Source organism: Erinaceus europaeus, chromosome 10 (genome assembly GCF_950295315.1).
Source record: "Erinaceus europaeus chromosome 10, mEriEur2.1, whole genome shotgun sequence".
NCBI lineage: Eukaryota > Metazoa > Chordata > Mammalia > Eulipotyphla > Erinaceidae > Erinaceus > Erinaceus europaeus.
In genome coordinates, this window is record NC_080171.1 from 93077835 (window position 1) to 93101816 (window position 23982).

General features: G+C 43.3%; 1 protein-coding gene across 5 annotated transcripts in view; it reads right to left on the reverse strand.

Annotated features, from left to right (window-relative positions):
* Positions 1-23982, reverse strand: part of TTLL11 (tubulin tyrosine ligase like 11) — a 357854-nt gene that overhangs the window by 4515 nt on the left and 329357 nt on the right. Inside the window, exon 10 of one of the 5 annotated variants that reach the window (XM_060200098.1) lies at positions 12097-13355. The exons of the other annotated variants lie outside the window; for them this stretch is intronic. Coding sequence (XP_060056081.1) covers positions 13186-13355 — 170 coding nt within the window. The 3' untranslated portion in view covers positions 12097-13185. Of the gene's footprint in view, positions 1-12096; positions 13356-23982 lie in introns of those variants that run through there. 5 annotated transcript variants of the gene reach the window in all.

Sequence of the window (23982 nt, forward strand, 5' to 3'; positions counted from 1 at the left end):
CCAGAAAAGCAATTCAGGGAAAGTTTTAAGAGTCATTCAAATGGGTTCAAAATATCCCATCAGAAGGAAAGCACACATACACAATGAATTTTTCCCCCTATAGGGTTATTGCTAGAGCTCTGTGCCAGCACTATGAATCCACTGCTCTGGGCGGCCATTTTTCCATTTTTCTTTTAATTGGATAGGACAGAGAGAAATTGAGAGGGGAGGGGGAATATAGAGAGGGAGAGAGAAAGACACCTGCAGACCTGCTTTCACCGTTCCTGAAGCAACCCTCCTGCAGGTGGGGAGCGGGGGTGGGGGGAGTGCTCTAACCAGGATCCTTGTGGGGGTCCTTGAGCTTTGTACTACGTGCACCTAACCAGGTGCGCCACCACCCGGCCCCTACACAGTGATTTTCATCATAGATTTATATGCCAGTAGCAGGTGGAGGGGGGGAGGGCAGAGAGGTGCCGGACCTATAGGGTATTTTTCATAGCTTTCTTTCTAGTTTTCTGTATTACCCAAGGAAGATAATGATTGCTTATGGTTAGCAACAGTTAGAGAAAAATATATGTATTACAATTCCCCTACCCCAGCCTCTGATGGTACTATGATTTTCACCTAAGTTCTCTCTCTGGTGCCATTAATTGACATTTTTTTTTTGCCATAGGTTAGGGCCAGTCTGTGGGGACAGACTATCTCCCCAATGGAATTCTGTGCTCCTGGAGGCAGGAACATTGCCCTCAAACTTCATCCTGGCTCTCATGCCCAATTTAGCCTAGAACATAGCAGACACCACTTAGAGATCTATTGATTTCTAATGAAGGGACTGGAGATGTTTGAACAATTGTGCGACTCAACTGTTATCATTCCCATTTTACAGTTGAGGATGATGAAATAAATCAAAAAGGAAAGGGAATGAATGGCAAGCTATGAAAACACTTAGAAGACGTGCAGACTTTGGAAGTTGAGATGACCCACTAGAGGCACTTGAAGTTTGACAGTCCTGAGATGTTCCCCCTTTCCAAAGGTCTGAGAAGCAGGATGAGAATTTGCCCTTCTAACAATGTCCCTCCCAGGTGGAGGATGAGGGTGTCGGCCTAGGGACTGTTTGAAAATAGACCCTGCCTCCTCTTCCCCATAACTTGAGCCCAGCCTGTGTACACCGTTTCCTTTTGAAAGTTCCTCTACAAAATGAGGACCCTTTGCAAAAAGATATGCCCCTGAACTTTGCAAAGCTTGATTTTGTGCTAAAATAAACAGTCTGCCTTTGAAGATGCTCTGATGGAGAGCAAACTTAATCAGTTATTTATTTTTTAAATTTTTTATATTTATTTTCCATTTTGTTGCTCTTGGGTTTTTTTATTGTTGTTGTAGTTGTTGTTGTTATTGATGTTGTTGTTAGATAGGAAATGGAGAAATGGAGAGAGGAGGGGAAGACAGAGAGGAGGAGAGAAAGAGAGACACCTGCAGCCCTCTACCGCCCCTGTGAAGTGATGCCCCTGCAGGTGGGGAGCTGGGGGCTCAAACTGGGATCCTTACACCTGTCCTTGTGCTTCGCACCACCTGCGCTTAACCCGCTGCGCCACTGCCCGACTCCCTCAATCAGTTATTTTTAAGACTGACATTGGAACAGAAAAACCACACACAACTGTTCCAAGATCTCACTGAGTCCTGTCTTGTTTCCTGAGAAGCAACCACACATTCCTGACTTCTGAGAGGCAGGGAGCAAGTAGCCCTCTCTGAAGACATGCTCTTTACCTGTACCAAGGAAGAAGCGACTGGGAGAATGGAGAAGGCCTTTAAGTTCATGACTGAACTTTAGATTTTTGTGCCGAGAAAGATAAGAGACTACTGGGGAGTTTGTGTGACACGCTCAGTGCTATGATCACCAGCAGGAGTGCATATGGAGTAAAGAAAAACCCTCCTGAGCCTTTCCAGGGCTGAGCTGACAGTGGTTGGTAACAGGCTGGAATGGAAGGTGGTGAGGGCAGTGGGCTTCTGGGTGGAATCTGTCTCAGAGTCCACAGGCAGAGCCACTATACCAGCCTGGCAGTCTAAAGAGATCTTTTTCTTTCTTTCTTTCTTTAATTTATTTATTTATTCCCTTTTGTTGTTATTGATGTCATTGTTGTTGGATAGGACAGAGAGAATGGAGAGAGGAGGGGAAGACAGAGAGGGGGAGAGAAAGATAGACACCTGCAGACCTGCTTCACCGCCTGTGAAGCGACTTCTCAGTAGGCGGGGAGCCGGGGTCTTGAACAGGGATCCTTACTTGTGCTTTGCACCACCTGCACTTAACCCACTGTGCTACCACCCAAATCTGAGTGGAATCTGATGGTAGGGCCCACAGATCCTAGATGTGTGATGGGTTGGAAGTGGGTGAGAGGGTGACTCCAGAGTCCTTAGGGAGGGTTTTAACACCAGACAGATGGGCTTGAATTTCCCTCTCTGGACCGGTCGTTTTCAAATATTTAATCCACAAAGTAATTCAGAGGCCATGGAAGAAATGCAGATTCCTGTTCCCAAACAGGAAAGATTCGATCTCAGACTGTCTTTGTAATGGCAGCACTGGGGATTCTGCACCCATGGACCATCAGGAAGGAACTTTTGAAATGAGCTCTTCCACTTGCTCATTTCTCTATGGGCTCAGGGAGGCACTGGGTTAGGAAAGTTGGGGGGGGGGAGGTGGTAGCACAGTGGGTTAAGTGCACATGGTGCAAAGCACAAGGACTGAATAAGGATCCCGGTTCGAGTCCCCGACTCCCTACCTGCAGGGGGGTCACTTCACAAGCGTTTTTTTCTCTCCCCATCTCCGTCTTCCCCTCCTCTTTTGATTTCTCTGTCCTATCCAACAATAATAATAGTAACAACAACAGCAACAAAAATGGGAAAAAAAAAAGGCCTCCAGGAACAGTGGATTCGTACTGCAGACACTGAGCCCCAGTGATAAACCTGGAGACGTAGTGGTAGTGGTAGTGGTAGTGGTAGTGGTAGTGGTAGTGGTAGTGGTAGTGGTAGTGGTAATAGTAGTAGTAGCAGCAGCAGTAGTAGTAAATAAAAAAGAAAGCTAAGAGCAAGATCTTTGAGGAGTCTAATGCTGGGTCAGCCACTAGTCCAGAAACAGAAACTGCAGAAAAAGAAAAAGTTGTCTTGTCTTAAATCCTTCTGTCTTCCTTCTCTCCCCAGTCTTTGCTTATGCTACCATAGCAGACCTGGGGGGGGGGTCCTTAATGCAAATTTATTCTCAGTTCAGGGGGCTGAGTGGTGGCTCACAGGTTAAACACACATAAGTATGAAATGCAAGGACCCATGCAAGGATTCTGGTTCGAGCCCTGTCTCCCCATCTGCAGGGGATTACTTCAGAAGCAGTGAAGCAAGTCTACAGGTTTCTGTTTTCCTCTCAATCTCCTCCTTGTCTCTCAACTTCTCTCTGTCCTATCCAATTAAAGAAGAAGGAGGAGGAGGAGGAGGAGAAGGAGGAGGAGGAGAGGAAAATCCACTGCAGGAGCAATGGATTCGTAGTGCAGGCACTAAGCCCCAGCAATAACCCTGTAGGCAATATATATATTTTCAGTTCTAGAGGGTGGAAGTCACAAATCTGATTGCTAGCAGGGCTTGGTTCTGGTGAGGACTGTTAATTGGTTTGCAGAGGGTCTGCTCTCTGTGTCTTCATTCTTAGTCACTTCTTTAGAAGCCCCATCTCCAAATACAATTATGTTAGGATGAAAGGGTAGGGTTTCACATATACATGTGGGAAGGACAAAATCGAGCCCATAGCACTCTGGAACATTTAGTTTTGCTGGGGTGCACCCAGTACTTGGAGAGGCTTTCCTCCTGCTACCCAAGTCCCTGAGATTAAATACTTGAGCTGTTAGGGGAGGGTAGTGAAGCACCTGTTTAAGCACATCTGTTACAAAGTGCAAGAACCTGGGTTAAAACCCCCACTCCCCACTTGTAGTGGAGGACTCTTCACAAGCAGTGAAGCAGGTCTATAGGTATCTGTCTTTCTCCCTCTCTCCCTCCCCCTTCTCTCTCAATTTCTCTCTGTCCTATTCAATAAGATGGAAAAAATGGCCTCCAGGAGCAGTGGATTTTTAGTGCCAACACCAAGCCCCAGAAATAAACCTGGAGGCAAAAACAAAACCAAAACCAAAACCAAAACAAACAAAAAACCTTGAGCTGTTTAGGAAAATTTTAAGAAACTTCCACTCTTTTCCATGATCCTTCACTCTGCCATGTACCGAAAACCTCTTATGGCTCTGACTTGGCAACACTCCGTTGGCAACATTGCTATAATGACCTGTTACAGTGAAAGCAATGAAAGGAAATAATCATAGTTAATATTTATTGAGCCTCCTTGATGGGGGTGTGCATTATTTATCTTAGTCCCACAGAAACTTTATGAAGCAGGTGTTATCATTGATGCCATTTCCCATTCAAGATACTTGCCAAAAAGTTACATAGCCGCTATGTGGCACCCCAAGGACCATTCTCATAACTTCTGTACTGCAACGCCATGTGACACAATATGATAGTGTTAATCACGGTCATTTAGAGTAGAGAAAGGACAGCTGCCTCCCAATGTCACTGATGGATCTCTGCAGACAGACATCCCCCCACCTGCCTTCCACGGCTAAAGATAAATGGTTGAGTGTTTTTCAAAACTTCATTTTGGCTGATGGGTGTCACTGGAGAAAGCAGTCTTTGAAACACTCCATTGTAGCCATCATGCGTCCCTCACCTGAGACTGTGTTTGGCTATTGGGATGAGCCCCTGACAGACCCTGGCCTCATTCTGTCAATCAGCTGAGTGAGGCTGGCCCCACAGGCTCCTTCTGACCCCAAGTCCTCTGCTCTCCACACCCAGGCAGGCATCCCTGCACACAGAACTTAATGAAAGTGCCAGTGGCTGCTGCTCCCTGATAATCCCATCTATTGGTGGGTTAGGGGTCTGGGGAAGGTTTATGGATAGAAACAAAAATAATGCGCAGCACTTGCCAATTTCTTATTCTGTCTCCTGAGTAATGTTTGCAAAGGATGTTATTACAAGTACTACCTGTGCACAGGTGAACTGACCAGAGGGATTTGTCACACTGTCCCACCACACACACACACACACACACACACACACACACACACACACACAAAGTAGCATGGAAACCCATGCCCATCTCACTCTCAAACCCACGTTTCTTCTGCTACATAGCTCTTTTTTCTTAACACCTAACATTTATGTATTATTTTACAGTTTACAGAACACATTTGCATATATGATATAATTAAATCCAAATCATTGTTGACAGTTGGGGATATTACCCTAGACTGAATATGAGATTTCCCTCCCCTCTCAAGAAATACCTGTGCTTCCTTGCTAGTAATTCTATTTCGAGGTCTTGGTGTGCTTAGGACAGCTACTTGCCAATTTCTTCTCTCTCTCCTCAACCTTTAAATCTCTTTATTACTCACCTAGAATAGATGTTTCTGTCTCTTAGTGAAATTCTAAATGTGTAAGCATACAAGCTTTCCATTTGGAATCATCACTAGGAAATAAAGCTGAATGATCTTGACTAGAATTAGCTTAGTGATTCCTCACTGTGCAGTGCAATGTTCCCCACAAGAGCTATAAGTGAAGGCTGCAGTTGCTCCAGGGTGTTAATCACAAGCAGCTTGATCTCTCCATTCTTAGGGTGCCTGGCAGCCTATATCTCTCTGCTCTTGCAGGTGCCCCCAAGATATTACCAAAGCTTTTTCCAGGCCTGGACTGGGGCCTCAAAGGGCTTCACTATAGAACCCCAAACCTGGGCATTTTTAATGAGATGAGAGTTGGCTCACTAGAATAGTGACTTAGAGTCTGCTGGGCTGATCTGAGTCTCAGCTCTGGCATTTCCTAGTTGTTTAGTTTTTAGCAAGCCACTGCACCTCTTGGAGATGCTATTTGTTCATCTGTGAAGTAGGGGCAGTAAGATCTACCCTTAGTGGCTTTTATAAGATCCAGCAAAGCTCAAACGTAGTGCTTAAAAAAAAACAGCAGTCCTCCTGCTTTCTGCTATTCCTCTGCTTTACTCTGTGCATTCTCTCTTTTTACTGAGACGTGATCAGAGCATAGGTTTTATCTTTTCTCTCTCTTTTTAAAATTGCAGACCACCAGTTGCTAGTCTCCACCCCAGACTTTCATGAAACCAGGCAGTCTACACTCCCACCTGAAATGATCCAGAGAAGGTGTTGAGCCATTGTCTGCAGAATGAATGAGCTGATAGGCTGGGTTTTCAGGAAAGAAAAGTCCTGCAGGGGTATCAGGAGACCTGGATTCTCAGTGGCCTCTGCTCTGTGCACTGTGTGGCTTTGAGTCACTTACTGCCCCTCTCTAGGCCTCACTATCTTCTTCTGTCAAATGAGACACAGACTCAGGATTCCACCAGGATTGGGAGCAAATGTATTTTAGATGGTAATAACTAAAATCACCACCATGTTTAATGGAGGATGCTGTGTCTGCCAGACACATTGCATTTTCCCTGCACACAATCACATACCAGTCTTGACTGGTACTGCTGACATCCACATGCTGCAGAGGAGATGGCTTAACTGAGGGGCCCAGGCACTTGCTCAAGGTCACATTTTCATTGTCCAAGGTCACACTGTTGGAGAGTAGTGAAGCCCGATACCTCCTACTATAATACACTACACCACCTCTCTCCCTGAAACTAGATGGAAACCCCCTTGAGACTACATTCTATAAGGGAGGATAGAGAGAGGGAGAGGGAAAAGGAGAGAGAACTTTCTCCTATTCCCCCCACAGCTCAGGGACTAATGCTGAGACAGAATCATTGTGTTTAAGTGTTATAGCAACAAGTCTTTATCACCTTTGTCCTTGGCTGGATGGAAAAATTAATAAGTGCCAAGAGTGAATCATACATTTTGCAAAAAAAAAAAAATCATTACCCCCAGGAGCCTGTGGCACCCTAACAACAACTCTAGTCAAAGATGAAAGCAGCTATTTCCTTGTTTCATTAATCACAGGCACTACCGATGGCCAGGCAGAATGGCCCAGAGGTCCTGCCTGGCTCCATCCAGTATCACCCCTGGTTTCATCCAGAAAAAAGACCCAAGTTCCTGAGTCATCATTGTCTGGGAAGATGAACTAGTGGACTCATCACCACTTTCTGCAGCTTTTCTGCTCCAGACGTTGTGTGTGTGTGTGTGTGTGTGTGTGTGTGTGTGTGTGTGAGAGAGAGAGAGAGAGAGAGAGAGAGAGAGAGAGAGGGGGAGATTAATGGCTCCAATGGAACATTCTTTTATTTTTTTTTAAATTTATTTATTCCCTTTTGTTGCCCTTGTTGTTTTATTGTTGTAGTTATTATTGTTGTTGTTGTTGATGTCATTGTTATTGGATAGGACAGACAGAAATGGAGAGAGGAGGGGAAGACTGAGAAGGGGAGAGAAAGATAAGACACCTGAAGACCTGCTTCACCGCTTGTGAATCAACTCCCCTGCAGGTGGGGATCCTTAATGCCGGTCCTTGTGCTTTGTGCCACCTGCGCTTAACCCGCTGTGCTACCACCAAACTCCCTCAATGGAACATTCTAAGGCTCAAGTCTCATTCCTTAGCAACTGGTCAAAATCTCTAGCTTGGAAAAAGAACTTCAGATAACAACCTGGGTCCTCACAGCAGAGAAACAACACTCAACAGCTGCAGGAAGGAATGAGAGTAGCTGGCATGCAGCACATTGAAATAGCTGTGACTTGTAGCATGTCTCATGACTTGTAGCATGACTTGTAGCATGTCTCATGACTTGTAGCAGACTTTGTGGTCAGCTCTTGTGGGCGCCTCTTCTGACATTCTCCAAACTAAATTTAGGTGGCAGATGCATGTAGGAACCCCTTGCCCTTCCCCCATTTCACTTTCAATTGGTCATCTGTATTTCATGATATCATGAAGCTTAGCTTTCATCTTGGTTCTATTTGTTAGTTGTAAACTTCATGCCTCTGGGGTTGGGGAGGGAAAAGCATTCACCCAGTGGTGGGTATCTGAACTGGGTCCTCTGAGTCAGCTGCCAGCACACTGCCTCCCAACGGCTAAGTCAGAGAAACTGGGAAGGGGTCACAAGTCCCCAGTGAGCAGAAAAAGCATAGTTTTCTGGGGCTTCTATGAACCATTCCAAGCTGGCATTGCTAACACCAATCACCTGCCCCCCACTAGCCCTTCTCCAGTGATAACACTTATCACCTCCCTCATCTCTGCTTTGTGCTCACTGCTCTCTGCCTCCAAGCTGGAATGGGCAAGGCCTCCCAACTGACCCACTTTTCCGGAGAGTAAGTTTAACTCCTCTTCCCCATAGTAGCTTCACCTGCCGAAAATTGAAGGAGTAAGGCAGCAGCTCCGGCAATCAAATTCCATAAGCACTTGTTGACCACTCCTTGGGTTGATACAAAGATGCAGAAGCCCTCATCTGATATGGAGAGAGGGAAGTGGGGAGTGGAGAGGTAAGGTGTGGGCCTAGGAAGTGGGTAGGATTAGAACACAAGGGAAGAAGAGATAATGGTTGGGAGAGATAAGTTACAAGACACCTAAGGGAGGAGAGATAAGGGGTGTGGAGTCAGAGCCTAACACTTACAGCTCATCAACTTCTCCCCTCCTTCTAAATCCTGCCCACCTGCCATGAAATGTGCCTTGGGTCTTGTATTGCTTAAAAGGCTGTTTTGGGGTGGCTCAGTAGACTGAGATGTGATTTACATGTAAAGGACATGGGTTCGATTCCTGGCACTGCTTATGACCAAAAGGTACTCTGGTGAAAGAATAAGTAAATAAATTAGCTTGGCATTTTCTTTTCTTTCCTTTGCCCCCAGGGTTATTGCTGGGGCTTGGTGCCTGCACTATGAATCCACTGCTCCTGGTGGCCATTTTTTCCATTTTGTTGGAGAGGACAGAGAGAAATTGAGAGGGGGGAGAAGAAGATAGAGAGAGGGAGAGAAGGTAGACACCTGCAGACCTGCTTCATCACTTGTGAAGTGACCCCCCCCTGCAGGTAGGGGGCCAGAGGCTCCAACCGGGACCCTTGTGCAGGTCCTTGCACGTCATACTATGTGCGCTTAACCCAGTGCACCACTGCCAGACCCCTGGTATTGCATTTTCTAATCCCTATTCTCTGCCTCTGACTGGCCAGACTTCACAGAAGGCCACTGGTTCTGCACAGCTTGCCCTCTGACTCATCAGGCTGGACTTCCATCCCCTTCTCTCCACCAGCATTCTGGCCAAAGACCTTTCATTCCCCTATTCTTAACTTGGCCCTCTTCTTTGCTTACTCTCTGCAGCATCTTCCTCCTTGAAATACTGTCTCCCTGTGTCAACCAAGGTGCTCACTTCTGATTTTCTTTGTCTTCATGGTGACTTTGGGCTCAGACTCTCTAGTCCTCTGCTGTACCTGGTGAGGTCCTGTGATCTCTCATTTGAGCCCCACTCCCTGCCATGCCCCTTCTGTCTCTTCCTGTTGTTCACACACCACTCGAAGTCTTCAATATCTCCCATGAATCACAGCTGTCCAAAACTTATCTCCAGTCCAGATTGTTTCTTTTTGCCCCTGGGATATCTAATTAATATCTCAAAGATTCTGTTAGAAATAGACCTCTCATCTTACCTTCCCAATCCTGCTTTTCCTTCAGTCTCACTCATTTCAATTAAGTAATATCTCCGCCTACCTCCTTTCTCCAGCTGGAAGTCTGAGAGTTTTTTTGAAACTCCTTTTCCACAACCCTCTCTCACCACTGTAAGTGCCATATGCCTGTTCTCCATCTCCTCAATCAACTCGCACTTTCCCCTCAGTCTTTACCATTTAAGTATTTAAATCTCAGCTCAGGTGTTACGTTTATTGCTAGATCTCCTGAGTAATATCCTAATACCAATTAGGTCTGCTCTGTTTTTCTTCTTAAAACATAGTATTCTTGGCTCAGCCCCTGTGAAAAACAGTTTAGAGATTCCTCAGAACAATAAAAATAGATCTATCATGCAAACCAATAATTCCTTCATTAGGTATCTACCTAAAGAATACACATATAAAAACAAACAAAGCAAAACAAAGAAACCCAAAAACCACAAAAACACTTAAAGAGATTTATGCATATCTCTTTAAGCAGTGCTATGTGTAAACAGCCCAAATGTTTAACATATGAGTGGCTAAGGAAGTTTTGGTATATGTGTATATACAACGGAATGCTACTCAGCTGTAACAGATGATGAAATCCTCTCTTTTATTACAACTTGGCTGAGTCTTGAAGGAATCATGTTAAGCGAAATAAACCAGACAGAGAAGGATGAATACTGGATGATCCCACTTATAGGTGGGACTTGGAAAACAAACAAAGTAACTATAGTTTATTCCAGCAGATCCAAGGACTCTTAAAGGGGAAGCAGGCAGGAGGTTGAAAATAAGGTAGGAGTTCAGTGCTCAATGGTGAAAGAAAATGACAAGCTGGTGGAGAGTGTGGTGAGTTGACACCATCATGTAGCATCCATTCAGAGTAGAAACACCTCAAGTTTTGGGGCTGGGTGGTGGTGAACTTGGTTAAATGTACATGTTATCAGGTGCAAGGACCAGGGCTTAAGCTCCTGCTCCCTACCTGTAAGAGGGAGGTTTCACAAGTGGTGAAGCAAATACTGTAGGTGTCTATCTGTCTCTCTCCCTCTTTATATACCCCGTTCATTCTCAATTTCTCTCTATCAAATAAAGAGGAGAAAAAAAAAAACTAGTATAGCCACAGGCCATTTGGAATATAACTAAAAGATGCCTACTATCGACAGAACGGAGACACCCCCCCAACTCTTCATCTGCACTAGTCCAGCCTTTAGGTTTATGACAACAACTTGTTTGGCTTTATATGTTAACTCTCTTTTCAGCCACCAGGTTCCAGAAGCTAGCATGATGCCAACCAGACTTCCTTGGACAGACAACCCCACCAATGTGTCCTGGAGCCCCATTTCTTCAGAGCCCCAGCCCACTAGGGAAAGAGAGAGGCAGGCTGGCAGTATGGATCGACCTGTCAACACCCATGTTCAGCGGGGAAGCAATTACAGAAGCCAGACCTTCCATCTTTTGCATCCCACAATGACCTTGGGTCCATACTCCCAGGGGGTTAAAGAATAGGAAAGCTATCAGGGGAGGGATGGGATACGAGGTTCTTCTGGTGGTGGGAATTGTGTGGAGTTGTACCCCTCTTATCCTATGGTTTTGTCAATGTTTCCTTTTTATAAATAAATTTAAAAAATTTTAAAAAAAGGAAAAAATGACTGCCGGGATTCGTTGAGCACTGCCAATCCTCACCCTCTTGCTGGCAAAAAAACATAAAACAAACAAACAAAACCTCAAGCTTTGTCTTTCTTTATGAACACATGCCTAAGTTCAAATCCAGGGCCTGTTTTTATATGATGCTAGGTCACCTTGGTGCATTCACTTCATATCTGGAAGCCTCAACTTCTACCTACCTTGCTCAGTACTTGAGGGGGAATAGTGAGAGACATCAAAGGAGCCTGACTAGACCTGTTGCCTGACATATAATGTGGACATTTTTTTTTTATTGTCTGAAGTCAACAGAAGGTCAAAGCTGGGCATATAAATTGTGGATTTACTGGAAGGATTCAGAATCTCCATCTCCATTGGAGTTGTCCTTTATTTAAAAAAAAAAAAAAAGGTAATTTGGTGAAAGTTAGGCTATTTAAATTCACTCACCAAAAGCAGTCTACTTCCTTGCTTCCCATGTTTGTCCTTCACTTAATTGGCTGGGTCTCCTGGAATTTACAAGACTAGAAATCTTGGAGGGGTGTGTGCCCACCCACCAAGAGAATTGAGTTGTGGCCTTAAGTTGTGGCCAGCTTTCTCTGAGGGGTCCCCAAGACCCAGGTTGTCACTAGGAGAGGTAACAGGAGGCAAAGCATTGTAAAAAATCAGATAGAGCAGTGGGTTTCAATTTGATTCACATTAAAAATGTCACTTCAGAGTACAAATAAGAGAGAAGAGAAATGCTCTTTTATGCAGGAGTTTATTTTTGTCACTTTGTCACAGGGAAATTGCAGCCCTGAGGGCATTGGAGCTGCACAGAATTACCCAAAACATTAACATGCAAATTGTCTTCTTTAGAGAAGGTAATTTTATTAATGCACAAAAATGTTTCTTTCACTGTACTCACACTCAGGAGCTCTATTATCTGGGAACCAGTGGGGCCACCACAAATGCAGAGTGAGGGGAGAGTCCTGGCTTGGTTAGAATTCTACTACCTCCTCTAATTGAACTACATGTAGAGTTCTATGTTATAGCTTGCTACTGTGGAAGCACTGAGCAAGTGACTTGCTCAAGATCATCTAGCACCAATGACAGAGGAAGAGACAGAGATGAAGCCACATGTCATGTGTCTCAGGGAACAAGGAACTACCAGGGATTCTGAAGTTAGTCTCTCCTGAGAATGAGGAGCACAGTAATAGTCCCATCATCCATCCGTCCGTCCGTCCATCCATCCATCCATCCATCCATCCATCCATCCATCCATCCATCCACTGGATCAATCAATCAATCAATCAATCAACTTTCTCTCTGTTATGCCCTGGACCCAGACATCACTCAGGAGTGTAGTATCTACTGGGGGCAGCTGAAAAGCAGTACAGACAAGTGCAGACTTATGATCCATCAAGATCAGACTGGAGGGATGTCCCAAGAACATACACAGCATAGAAAAGGCTGAGTGTTTGGCAGGGAAGCAGGAAGAGGGACTGAAAGCTTCACCAAGAAGGGCCTCATATGTGAGTATTGTTCAGGCAGCCAAGGCTGGGGAGGGAATCACAGGTAGGAGGGAGAGCACAAGCAGAGGCAGGGAGGGAAGCCTGCTGGTCTATATGGGGTATGTGGGAGGCAAGTAGGGTGAGGCTGGGGCGGGGGAGAGGGGTGGGGCTACAGAGGCTGGCAAGGAGGCTGGCAGGGTAACCTCAAAGATTGCAAGAGCTCAGACTGCTGTCAGTGGGTGTCAAACAGACCCTGTTCAGAACAGAACCACATTTCCCCTGAGACTTAAGGAGGAAGGGAGTTTCCTAGGCCCTGGAGTGCCAAACTGACAGAAGGTTGCATGAGGCTGCGCTTACATAAGGCTTCCTCCTCCCTACATAGACGCGATCAGCGGGAAAGTGTGGGAAGGGACACCCACTTGCTACCAAGAAGAAAGCACCTCAGTCATGTAAGGTCTTGCTGAGCAGGTCAGGTGCACATTCTTCCCTAGGAGGCTGCCTGTTGGCTCCCAGGCTATGGACACTGTGACTTGCACTGAGTTCCTTGGCAGCGACATCATATGTCAGTGGTGGCACTGGAGGAGAGAAGCTCCCACAGTCCCAGGATCTGCCTTTTAGGGAAACAAAGGGAAAATGTGGTTCTTTAAAGTACTTACAGAGCTATTGTGGAGAGTCTGAATAGTGCACTCTATCTCAGGGTGTTTTAAAACCTCCACACTTTTCAGATTTGGGGTTAGATAACTCTTAGTGGTGTGTGTGTGTGTGTGTGTGTGTGTGTGTGTGTGTGTGTGTGTGTGGTGTGTGTGGTGTGTGTGGTGTGTGTGGTGTGTGTGTGTGTGTGTGTGTGTGTATGTGTGTGTGTGTACGCGTATGTGTGTGGGTTTTATGCATTGCCAGATGCTTAGTAGGGTCCCTGGCCACCACTCACTAGATGCCAATAGTAACTTCTCTCTATTCTTAGTTGTGACAACCAAAATGGTCTCCAGTTATGGCCAAATGTTCCCTGTGGGACAAACTTGCCTCAGCTGAGAAACACTGGTCTTTTTTAAAAAAAACTTTATGAAGATTTATTTCTTATTTTTTTTCTTTTTAAATTTATTTATTCCCTTTTGTTGCCCTTGTTGTTTTAGTTGTTGTTATTGATATCATTGTTGTTAGATAGTACAGAGAGAAATGGAGAGAGGAGGGGAAGACAGAGAGGGGGAGAGAAAGATAGACACCTGCGGACCTGCTTCACTGCTTGTGAAGCGACTACCCTGCAGGTGGGGAGCTGGGGGCTCAAACCAGATCCTTACGCTGTTCTTTGCGCTTTGCATCACATGCACTTAGCCTGTTGCGCTACCACCCAATTCCCTGAAGATTTTTTAAAAATATTTATTTACTTGAGAAAGGAAGAAGAAATAAAGACACACACAGAGAGAGAGAGAGAGAGAGAGAGAGAGAGAGAGGGAGAGAGAAAGAGAAACCTGCAGGAATGCTTCATCACTACTGAAGCTTCCTCCTGCAGACAGGCATTGGGAGGCTGAATTCTGGTCCTTGCACATGGTAATGTATGTGCTCAACCACCACCTGGTCCCTCTTATAGAGGCAGAAGATGCCTGGCCACTGGAAGTTTACAAATTATTCCATGAAATACAGGGCATCCTAAGGACATGCCCACCTTTCCCCTTCTCCCAGGAAGCAAAGGATGCAACAGAGTGTAGGTTTCATCACAAGTGTATGGATTGAGTCACTGAAAAAAGAAATGTGTCTACACAGATCCTGGAAAGAGCTAGAAAAAGAGAGGAGGTGTGTTGGGGGGAGAGGGAGGACATAGAAAAAACTGATTAACAGCAGGTACTTCTCCCATTCACTTGACAGGGTTTCAGAACCCCTCTTCTATAAAACAGGGTTGTTGCGGGGGGAGGGGGGGATGACCTCTAAGCACTTCTGGTTGTAAACACTGATTCTATGGCAGTCAGATGAACATACATTGGAGAATATTGAAGTTAGCTAGAGATGATGAACTATACACTGGCTGTATTTTAGTCTTGGTTAGCTTGTCTACTTTCTTGACTAGAAAAAAAGAACTGGCCACATGGTTCATGAAGTTGTTGTATCACAAAGCTCACCTTTCATGAGGAATGCCACAGAAAATTCCTGAGCGGACCTGTGTGTTTTTCATTTTGAGAATATATGTTACTGGTACAATCTCTCAAAGACCATTTTAGTCTGAAGACAAAGAATTTCATCTCTACCACCCAAGAGCTGGATGACCTTGGGCACATTACTAAAACTTTCTGAACCTCAGTTCCTTGCTCTGACACTTAGAGTAAAATGTTTAGGTCTCAGGGTTGGTGTGAAATCACTCATAGAAAATTTCCAGTTTTAGCTGTCACATGCAAACTGATCAGAAGTCATAACTTTTCGGGCCAGGTGGTGGTACACCTGGTTAAGTGCACACACTACAAAGATGCAGGTTCAAGCCCCTGGTCCCCACCTGCAGAGGGAAAGCTTCATGAGTGGAGAAGCAGGGCTGCAAGTGTTTCTCTGTCTCTCTCCCTCTCTATCTCCCCTCCCCTCTCAATTTATTTCTGTCTATATCCAATAATAAATAAAAAAATAAAAAAGAAGTGATCACTTCCATCCTCACTAAAATAAGGAGGAGAAGGAGGAAGAGGAGAGGGAGAAGAAAGATGAGTGGCCAGGGGATAGCTCATTTAGAAGAGCATATACTTTACCATGTGAGAGGACCCAGGTTTTGAATTCTCAGCACTACGTGAGAGTACCACGCACAAGAGCAGCTTCCTGGGCACTGGATTAGTACTATGGTGTTTGTCCCTCTCTCCGTCTCTCTTCTTTCCTGTCTCTATCTGATATTGAAAGGGAAAAAAAGAGTGTTGACAACAGTGGACTAAGTGACAAATTTTTTTTGTCACAAAGGCCCAGTGACAAAAAAAAAAATCACAAAATAATTAGTTTTCTTATATCCACTGAAGAACTGAGGTCACAGAGCAAACTCCCACCTTCAAAATTAGACCGACAAATGAAGGTAGAGAATCAGGGCAGAGATCAGCTTACTTAGGGCAGAAGCTACTAGAACCCATAAATATTAAGAATTCTTTTATTATTAATTGCTAGAGCAGGGGTAGGGAAGATCTTTTTCTGCCAAGAGTCATTTGCATATTTATAATATCATTTGCAGGCCATACACAATTGTCAACTTAAAAATAAGCGCTTAATGTTTTTACAAACAAAACTCCGAGATTTATTGAATTTAAAGTCCCTTCTGTGGTTTCCTTGGAAGACCAGAATAAATGAATTCATGCAGCCTGAGGCTGAGTGTGGACTAGATTGAGTGTTCAAAGTCCTGTGGATGATTGTTTAGGAGAAGGTCTTCCACTTATTTTCCCCCCACCCAGGCTTATCACTGGGGCTCCGTGCCAGCACTATGAACCCACTGCTTCTGGAGGCCATTTTCCCCATTTTGTTGCCCTTGTTGTTCTCTTGTTGTAGCTGTTATTGTTGTTATAGCTATTGTTGTTGCTGTTGTTGAATAGGACAGAGAGAAATCGAGAGAGGGGAAGACAGAGAGGAGGACAGAAAGACAGACAGACACCTTCAGACCTGCTTCACCGCTTGTGAAGTGACCCCTCTGCAGGTGGGGAGCTGGGGGCTCGAACCAGGATTCTTACTCCAGTCCTTGCGATTCACCCATGTGTGCTTAACCTGTTGCACTACCGCCTAGCCCCCTAGTCTTCCACTTTTTGGGTACATTTTACTTCAAGAGCCCCATCAATTCTTAAGGTGACAATCAGAGAAAAATGGCTCGTTCTTCAGGTAAGGACATAGGGTGGTGGTGGTGGTGGTGGTGGGACCTATAACCATTGGGAACTATGTCTCTATGACAAAGACCAGCTTTCATGGAAATCACCTTATCAGAAGCTAGTCTGGTTGCGGGGGAAGGACAATCATTCAACCTCAATCTCTTTAGATTTCTTGTCTCACATATAGGGGAGAGAGAGATAAAAGACTCTGAAAGTTATAGTCTAGGAACTAATGTCCACTGAACATAAGATTCAATCAAGGTTCTGAATGCTTTCCCTCCTAGCACCATACCACCACATCAACAGGTGTCCAATATATAATAGAGGATTACAAGAGAGAGCTGCAAGACTAGGACTCTACTGAAGGATTTTTGTTTTCGAGAGATATCATCCCTAGCACTGAAGCCTCCTTCAATGCAGGGGTGTGTGTGTGCGGGGCAGGTCTGGCTTGAACTTGAGTAGTACATGCAACAAAGCAGCACACTATCCAAGTGAGCTATTTTGCTGGCCTTATTTAAGGTGTTTTTAGGGAAATCCAAAGACAAGGGAAAAAACAAATTGAGGAAACTAAAACTTCCAGCATCTAAAGTTGCAGTTCAATATAGACCAGCTCCTCATGTAATCAACATTCAATATAGACCAGCTCCTCGTGAAATTAACATAAGACCTCACACTAAATGCCTCATCATTTAGGTTCAGAGTAACAGGTAATACATCACATCCAATTTTCAACAACAATAACAACAACAAAAATATTTACAAAGCCTACTAAAAGGTAAAGAAAAAACTGTTTGAAGAGACCAAAGCAAGCATCAGAGCTAGAATCAGATGTGACATGGAGTTGAGAGGGAGATCAAAGTAATGATGATTAATACATTAAGGATTGATGCATAAGCTAGGCAACATTCAAGAACAAATGGGCACCGTTCAGAGAGAGAGGTAGAAACTCCAAAAAATGAAATGAAAAAGAAATTCCAGAAATATGGAACACTGTAGCACTAATTAAAAATTAAAGAAAGGAAGGAAATAATCATGTAACATACTCAACCCAATCAGGGAAGGCAGGAAAATGGTAAAGAAAGGGCCAGAGAGGTGGCTCAGTGGTAAAGCACATTCCCTGTACCTGACTCTATATATAAATATATACAAAATAAATAGAAGATCATAAACTGGTATCTCTCATATGCACACTACCATGTACACACACAATTAAATAAGGGGAGGATGAAAATAAATAAAATAGGAGGACCAGGCGGTGGCTGGCCTGATTGAGCACACATGTCATCATGCACAAGGATTAGAGTTCGAGCTCCTGCTCCCCACCTACAGGGAAGCTTCACAAGTGGTGAAGCAGGTCTCAGGTGTCTTATCTTTCTCTCTCTATCTCTCTGTCTGTCTTCCTCTCCCCTCTCAACTTCTCTCTGTCCTCTCAAATAAAATAGAAAGAAAGGAAGAAAATATATATATATGGCCTCTGGGAGTGGTGGATTCACAGTGCCAGCACTAAGCCCCAGCGACAACCCTGCTGGCAAATAAATAAATAAGCAGGCATTTACACATATGGTGGCTATCAATCCAAATTATCAATTATTACTTTAAATGACTTCAATTTTTCGGTTAAAAGGCATATTATTAGAGTGGATTAGAAAATCCAACTATCTGGGGCCCTATTCGGGGAGTCCTGAGATTCCCAAACAGACATGATGGTCCTAGGCCTCGAATAGATTGCTCTCTCCATTGTTACCAGTCATCTCTATCAGGAACAACAGAATAGACCCCTTTGTGGACCCCCATAGGACCTTGCCCTCAACTTGGATCAACAACAGTAGAGAATGTTCCATCCTCTGAAGATGGGTCCTGATAATGGGGCAGTGTGGAATGTTCCTACTCATGAGCACAGAATGTGAGCTCAGATACACAGGGATGCAGAGGTCACATAGGCTCCTAAACTGAATGTGGGTCCCAGATAATATCAAATTGATGGGGTTTACAGTCAACAATTTTTATACCCCTTTCCCATATTTGGGAGTTACTCTCTTCCCTGATCCAGCTTTCTGGTCCTTTTTCCAGCCATGACACCATCTCCCCAGACAATAACTTGAATCCACCTGCATATCAGATTTCAGGCTCAGGGGAAAGGAAAAAAGAAAAACAACTAGTATAGCCACAGGCCCTTTGGACTAGAACTAAAATAGGCCTCCTAGCTCTCTACAAAACGGAGGACCCCTCCCCCCAATTCTTCATCTGCACTAGTCCAGCCTTTAGGTTCATGATTAGTCAATAATTTGTTTGGCTTTATATGTTAACTCTCTCTTCAGCCACTAGGTTCCAGATGCTAGCAGGATGCCAACCAGACTTCCCTGGACAGACAACCTCACCAGTGTGTCCTGGGAGTATGGATTGACCTGTCAATGCCCATGTTCAGTGGGGAAGCAATTACAGAAGCCAGACCTTCCACCTTCTGCACCCCACAATGACCTTGGATCCATACTCCCAGAGTTAATAGGGGAGAGGATGGGATATGGAGTTCTGGTGGTGGGAACTGTGTGGAGCTGTACCCCTCTCATCCTATGGTTTTGTCAGTGTTTCCTTTTAATAAATAAAATAAAAGAAAAAAGAAAACCCAACTATATCTTAGTGACAAGAAACTCACTTTAAATATAGAAACAAATAGAAAGTAAAGGGATGGAGAATATCATTTTAACCAAAAGAATGTTATGGTAGCTATGTTAGTTTCAGAAAAAGTATACCGAAGAAGAAGAAAACATATTAGAGTGGACATTGTGTAATGATAAGTGGGTTAATTATCCAAGAAAACATACGATCTATTTTTGAAGACCATAGGTATTTAGTTAATTTACTTATCTCTTATTGAGATATAATTGACACATAATATTACATCACTTTGTAGTTTGTACCATGATTTGATAATTGTGTAACTATAAAATGATCACCAATTTAGTTAGTATCTGTTGCCATACGAAATTATATGTTTTTTCTCTTGATGAACATTAAGAACTGCTCTATTAGACATAGAGATCCCTAGCATGCATGCAGCTAACAGGAAAGTGTCAAAATACATGACATAAAATTCACAGAATTACAAGGAAAAACATGGTATTATAATTGGAGATTTTAACACCTTTCCATCAGTAACTGACAGATACAACAGGCAAGAAGTTGGTAAGGATACAGTTAAACTGAATAGCACTATCAATCAATGGGATTTAATTGGCATATATAAAATTCTTCATTCAGCAAGAGCAGAGTACTGGTTCATCTTAGTTCACATGGAGCATTCACAAAATAACCCACATTGAGGGTCATAAAACACACTTTAGCAAATTTTTACAGAGTATGCGAAGATTGCTACTAGATCACAATAGAATTAAATTAGAGAGCAGTTACAGAAAGATAGCTGGAAAGTTCTTAAATATTTGGTGGCTAACTAGCACATAGGCAAACAGCATTATGGGTCACAAAACAATTCTCAAGAGAAATTTTAAAATATTTTAACTAATAAATATGGAAACAGGATATACTGATTTTTTGTGGGATGCAGTAAAAGAAATGCTTAGAGGGAAATTTATAACATCTGTACATATATTAGGTAAGATGAAAGATCTAAAATCAAACATATAAGCTTCAACCATAAGAAACTAGAAAAAGAAGGGCAAATTAAATCTAATGTAAGCAGAAGAAAAGATAATGAGACACAAATCAGTTAACTTAAAGGCTGGAAATCATGGAGTAGGGCACCAAAGTAAAAATCTCTGGGTTGAGGGCGAGGGCAGAAGTTTGGCTTCACTGGGATAGGGGTCGGGGGTTGGGGCTGGACACAATATTTTGGTGGTGGGAATGGTGTTTATGTACACTTCCATTAATATGTAGTCATATAAATTACTATTTAATATGAGAAGGGAAAACTGATTGAATGTCTCAAACTTTTTAATGCATAGACCATAGGCTGAGTCTTTGATATGTTGACCCTCTCAAAAGCTTAGACCAGGGAGAACAGAAGCAACTGGTGGCACAACAATATGCAAATAATGTCAAAGGACATAAATTACAGTGATGCTGTGTATGATACAGCAAATACTAACAAAGGAATATTTCAAAGTTAACCCAGTTGCCAAATAATATGATTATAGCAATGACTGTCTACTGCCTTCTTAAACCCTAAGACAGCAGGAACATCTCACTTCAGCTATAGAGCCTATATTTCCCCCAGTCCTGGAATCTCTAGGGTGGGGCTGACTTTCCTGCATGCTTCTCTCAATTAATACTAAATGATATTGCATCTGCCGATCCCAGCCTAGTCAATGCAACGAGTACCACCTCAGCATGCTTCACTTCAGACTGTGTCTAGAGACATCAGGTGTGGAATGCCAACCCTTCAGCCTCATTACTCGGGTGAGACCTTGCCTTTCATAGGATTCTCTAATTCCATTTCACTTCCTAACATAAGGTCCCAAAACCTATATATAGACCAGGTCCCATAAGATAGAGCATAGATTCACATGTAGCCATAAGTTAGGGCAAAATATATACCTGAAAGCAAAAGTACACAATAGTCTGTAGTGAGTCAGTATAAAGTTTATAATGAAATAGTGTCTACTTAGTCTTAGATACCCTCATCACCTACTTCCTATTATAGTTCTCTCACTCACTGCAAAGCTAAACTTATCAAAGGAAGAACTGCAAAAGTTGAATAAGGGCAAGAGACTGGCATGCTTTAAGGATGACACTTTAGTCACTATCAGGCCACCCCATCAGCTGGGGCCCTAGTCGGGGAATCCTGAGATTCTCAAACAGACATGATATGCCTCAAATAAATCATTCTCTCCACTATTACCAGTCATCTCTATCAGGAACAACAGAATAGACCCCTTTGTGGACCCCCATAGGACCCTGCCCTCAAGTTGGATCAACAATGGTAGAGAATGATCCATCCTCTGAAGGGAGGATGGACAACATACTCTATGCTCCACCCGAGGAAGACGGGTCCTGAAATCGGGGCAACTTGGAACGTTCCTACTCATGACCACAGAATATGAGCTCAGATCTGCAGGGTTGCAGAGGTCACATAGGCTCTTAAGCTGAATGTGGGCCCCAGATCACATCAAACCAATGGGGTTTATAGTCAACAATATTTATACACCTTTCCCATATTTGGGAGCTACTCTCTTCCCTGATCTAGCTTTCTGGTCTTTTTCCAGCCATGACATCATCTGCCCAGACAATAACTTGGATCCACCTGCATATCAGATTTCAGGCTCAGGGAAAAAGACCCCCCCCCCAACAACAACAACAAAAAACTAGTATAGTCATAGTCTCTTTGGAATATAACTAAAACATACCTACTAGCTATCTATAAAACAGAGACCCCCAATTCTTCATCTGCAATATTCCAGCCTTTAGGTTCATGATTAGTCAACAGTTTGTTTGGTTTTATATGTTAACTCTCTTTTCAGCCACCAGATTCCAGATGCTAGCATGCTGCCAACCAGACTTCCCTGGATACACAGCCCCACCTATGTGTCCTGGAGCTCTGATTCCCCAGAGTTCCACCCTACTAGGGAAAGAAAGAGGCAGACTGGGAGTATGGATTGACCTGTCAACACCTATGTTCAGTGGGGAAACAATTACAGAAGCCAGACCTTCTGCCATCTGCATCCCATAATGACCCTGGGTCCATACTCCTAGAGGGATAAAGACTAGGAAAGCTATCAGGGGAGGGGATGGGGTACAGAGTTCTGGTGGTGAGAATTGTGTGGAGTTGTACCCCTCTTTTGTCAATGTTTCCCTTTTATAAATAAATTTTAAAAGAAATAAATAAATAAACCAGAGGAAAAAAAAACCAGAAATCAATAGAGAAAATCAATTAAATTAGAAGTTCCTTATTTGGCAAGCCAATGAAATTAAAAACCTCTAGTCAGGCTAACCAAAGAAAAAAGAGATTATTAGACTGCTAATTAGTATCAGAAACAAAATAAATATCATCACTACTGATCCCATGGACACTAAAAACAATAAAGGGAGAGGCCAGGCAGTGAACTACCAAATAGAGCAAGTGTATTACTATGCACAAGGACCTGGGTTCAAGTTACCCATTCCCACCTGCAGGGGGAAAGCCTCATGAGTGGTAAAGCAGTATTGTAGGTGTCTCTGTTCCTGTCTCTTTCTATGTCATGCCCCTTTAGATGTCTGTCTTTATCCAGTAAATAAATAAATAAATAAATAAATAAATAAAACATTTACAACTAATAATTAAGGGATTTAAGTAACCCTACGTTCATGGATTTACTAACAGGTAAAAGTGGATTTTATGCATGAAAGACACAGTCACCAAAACTTTTTACAAGGAGAAACATATTATCTAAATAAGCATGTATAATACTTGCTGAACTAAGCAAAGAAGTGAAAGACCAGATGGTTTTGGTCATATGTGGACCATAGAGGATTCAAACATATAAACCTACAAAGAAGGGGGGAAACAAGCCAAATTGTCTTTAAACATTTGAGAGAACTTTGGTGGCTATCATGGGGGGTGTGTGCACACAGAACTTTGGTGGTGGGTGTGGTGAGGAATGACACTCCTGTTGTTTTATAATCTTGCAAATCATTGCTAAATCACTACTAAAAAGTTAAGAAACTAAATAAGCATATATCCATTAAGAGAAGTTGACCGCTAATAATCACCCAAAGACTTTCTCCCAAAATGAAACACTAGATTCTGATGATTTCACTGGTAAATTCTACCTAACACTTAAGAAAGAAAAAAAAAAAAGGAAAAGGAAAATAAACCAGTTTTCTATAACCTCTTCTAGAAGAAGGAACAGCATTTAACTAATTTCATGGAGCTAATATAATTCTAGTGCCAAAACCAGAAAAATGCCATTGCCAGAAAGCTATAGATTGCCCCGGCCAGCGGGGCGGTGAACAGGGGCTAGGAACCTCGGGACCTGGAATGACAGGGACAAGAGACGCAAAAGAACGACAGCAAGACAGGATTCTGATCAAGCTGCAAAATTTTATTGTGTTCACAGGCATTATAAGGCTTTGGGGAAGGGGGAAGTGCTGGAGGAGGAGGGGGGGGGGAGCAATCATCAAAGTGGAATGTTCCTTGCAACATACAATGGCCGAAACCATGTTTGTTACCACAATTATGTGTTGTGTCACTTGATTTCTGATAAATGGTCTACCTGAGGGGAAATGGCCTGCCCGGGGGGAAATTAGAAACTTATCTTCTGGCAATAGATCATATCTCTCATGGATGCAGACACAAGACCTTCAACAAAATATTAGCAAATTAAATCTAACAATGTGTAAAATGGCTTACTATTTAATTAAAAAATTTTATATTGGTTATGTGGAAAAGTGGGATATGTTACACATGCACAAACTATTATATTTTACTGTTGACTGTAAA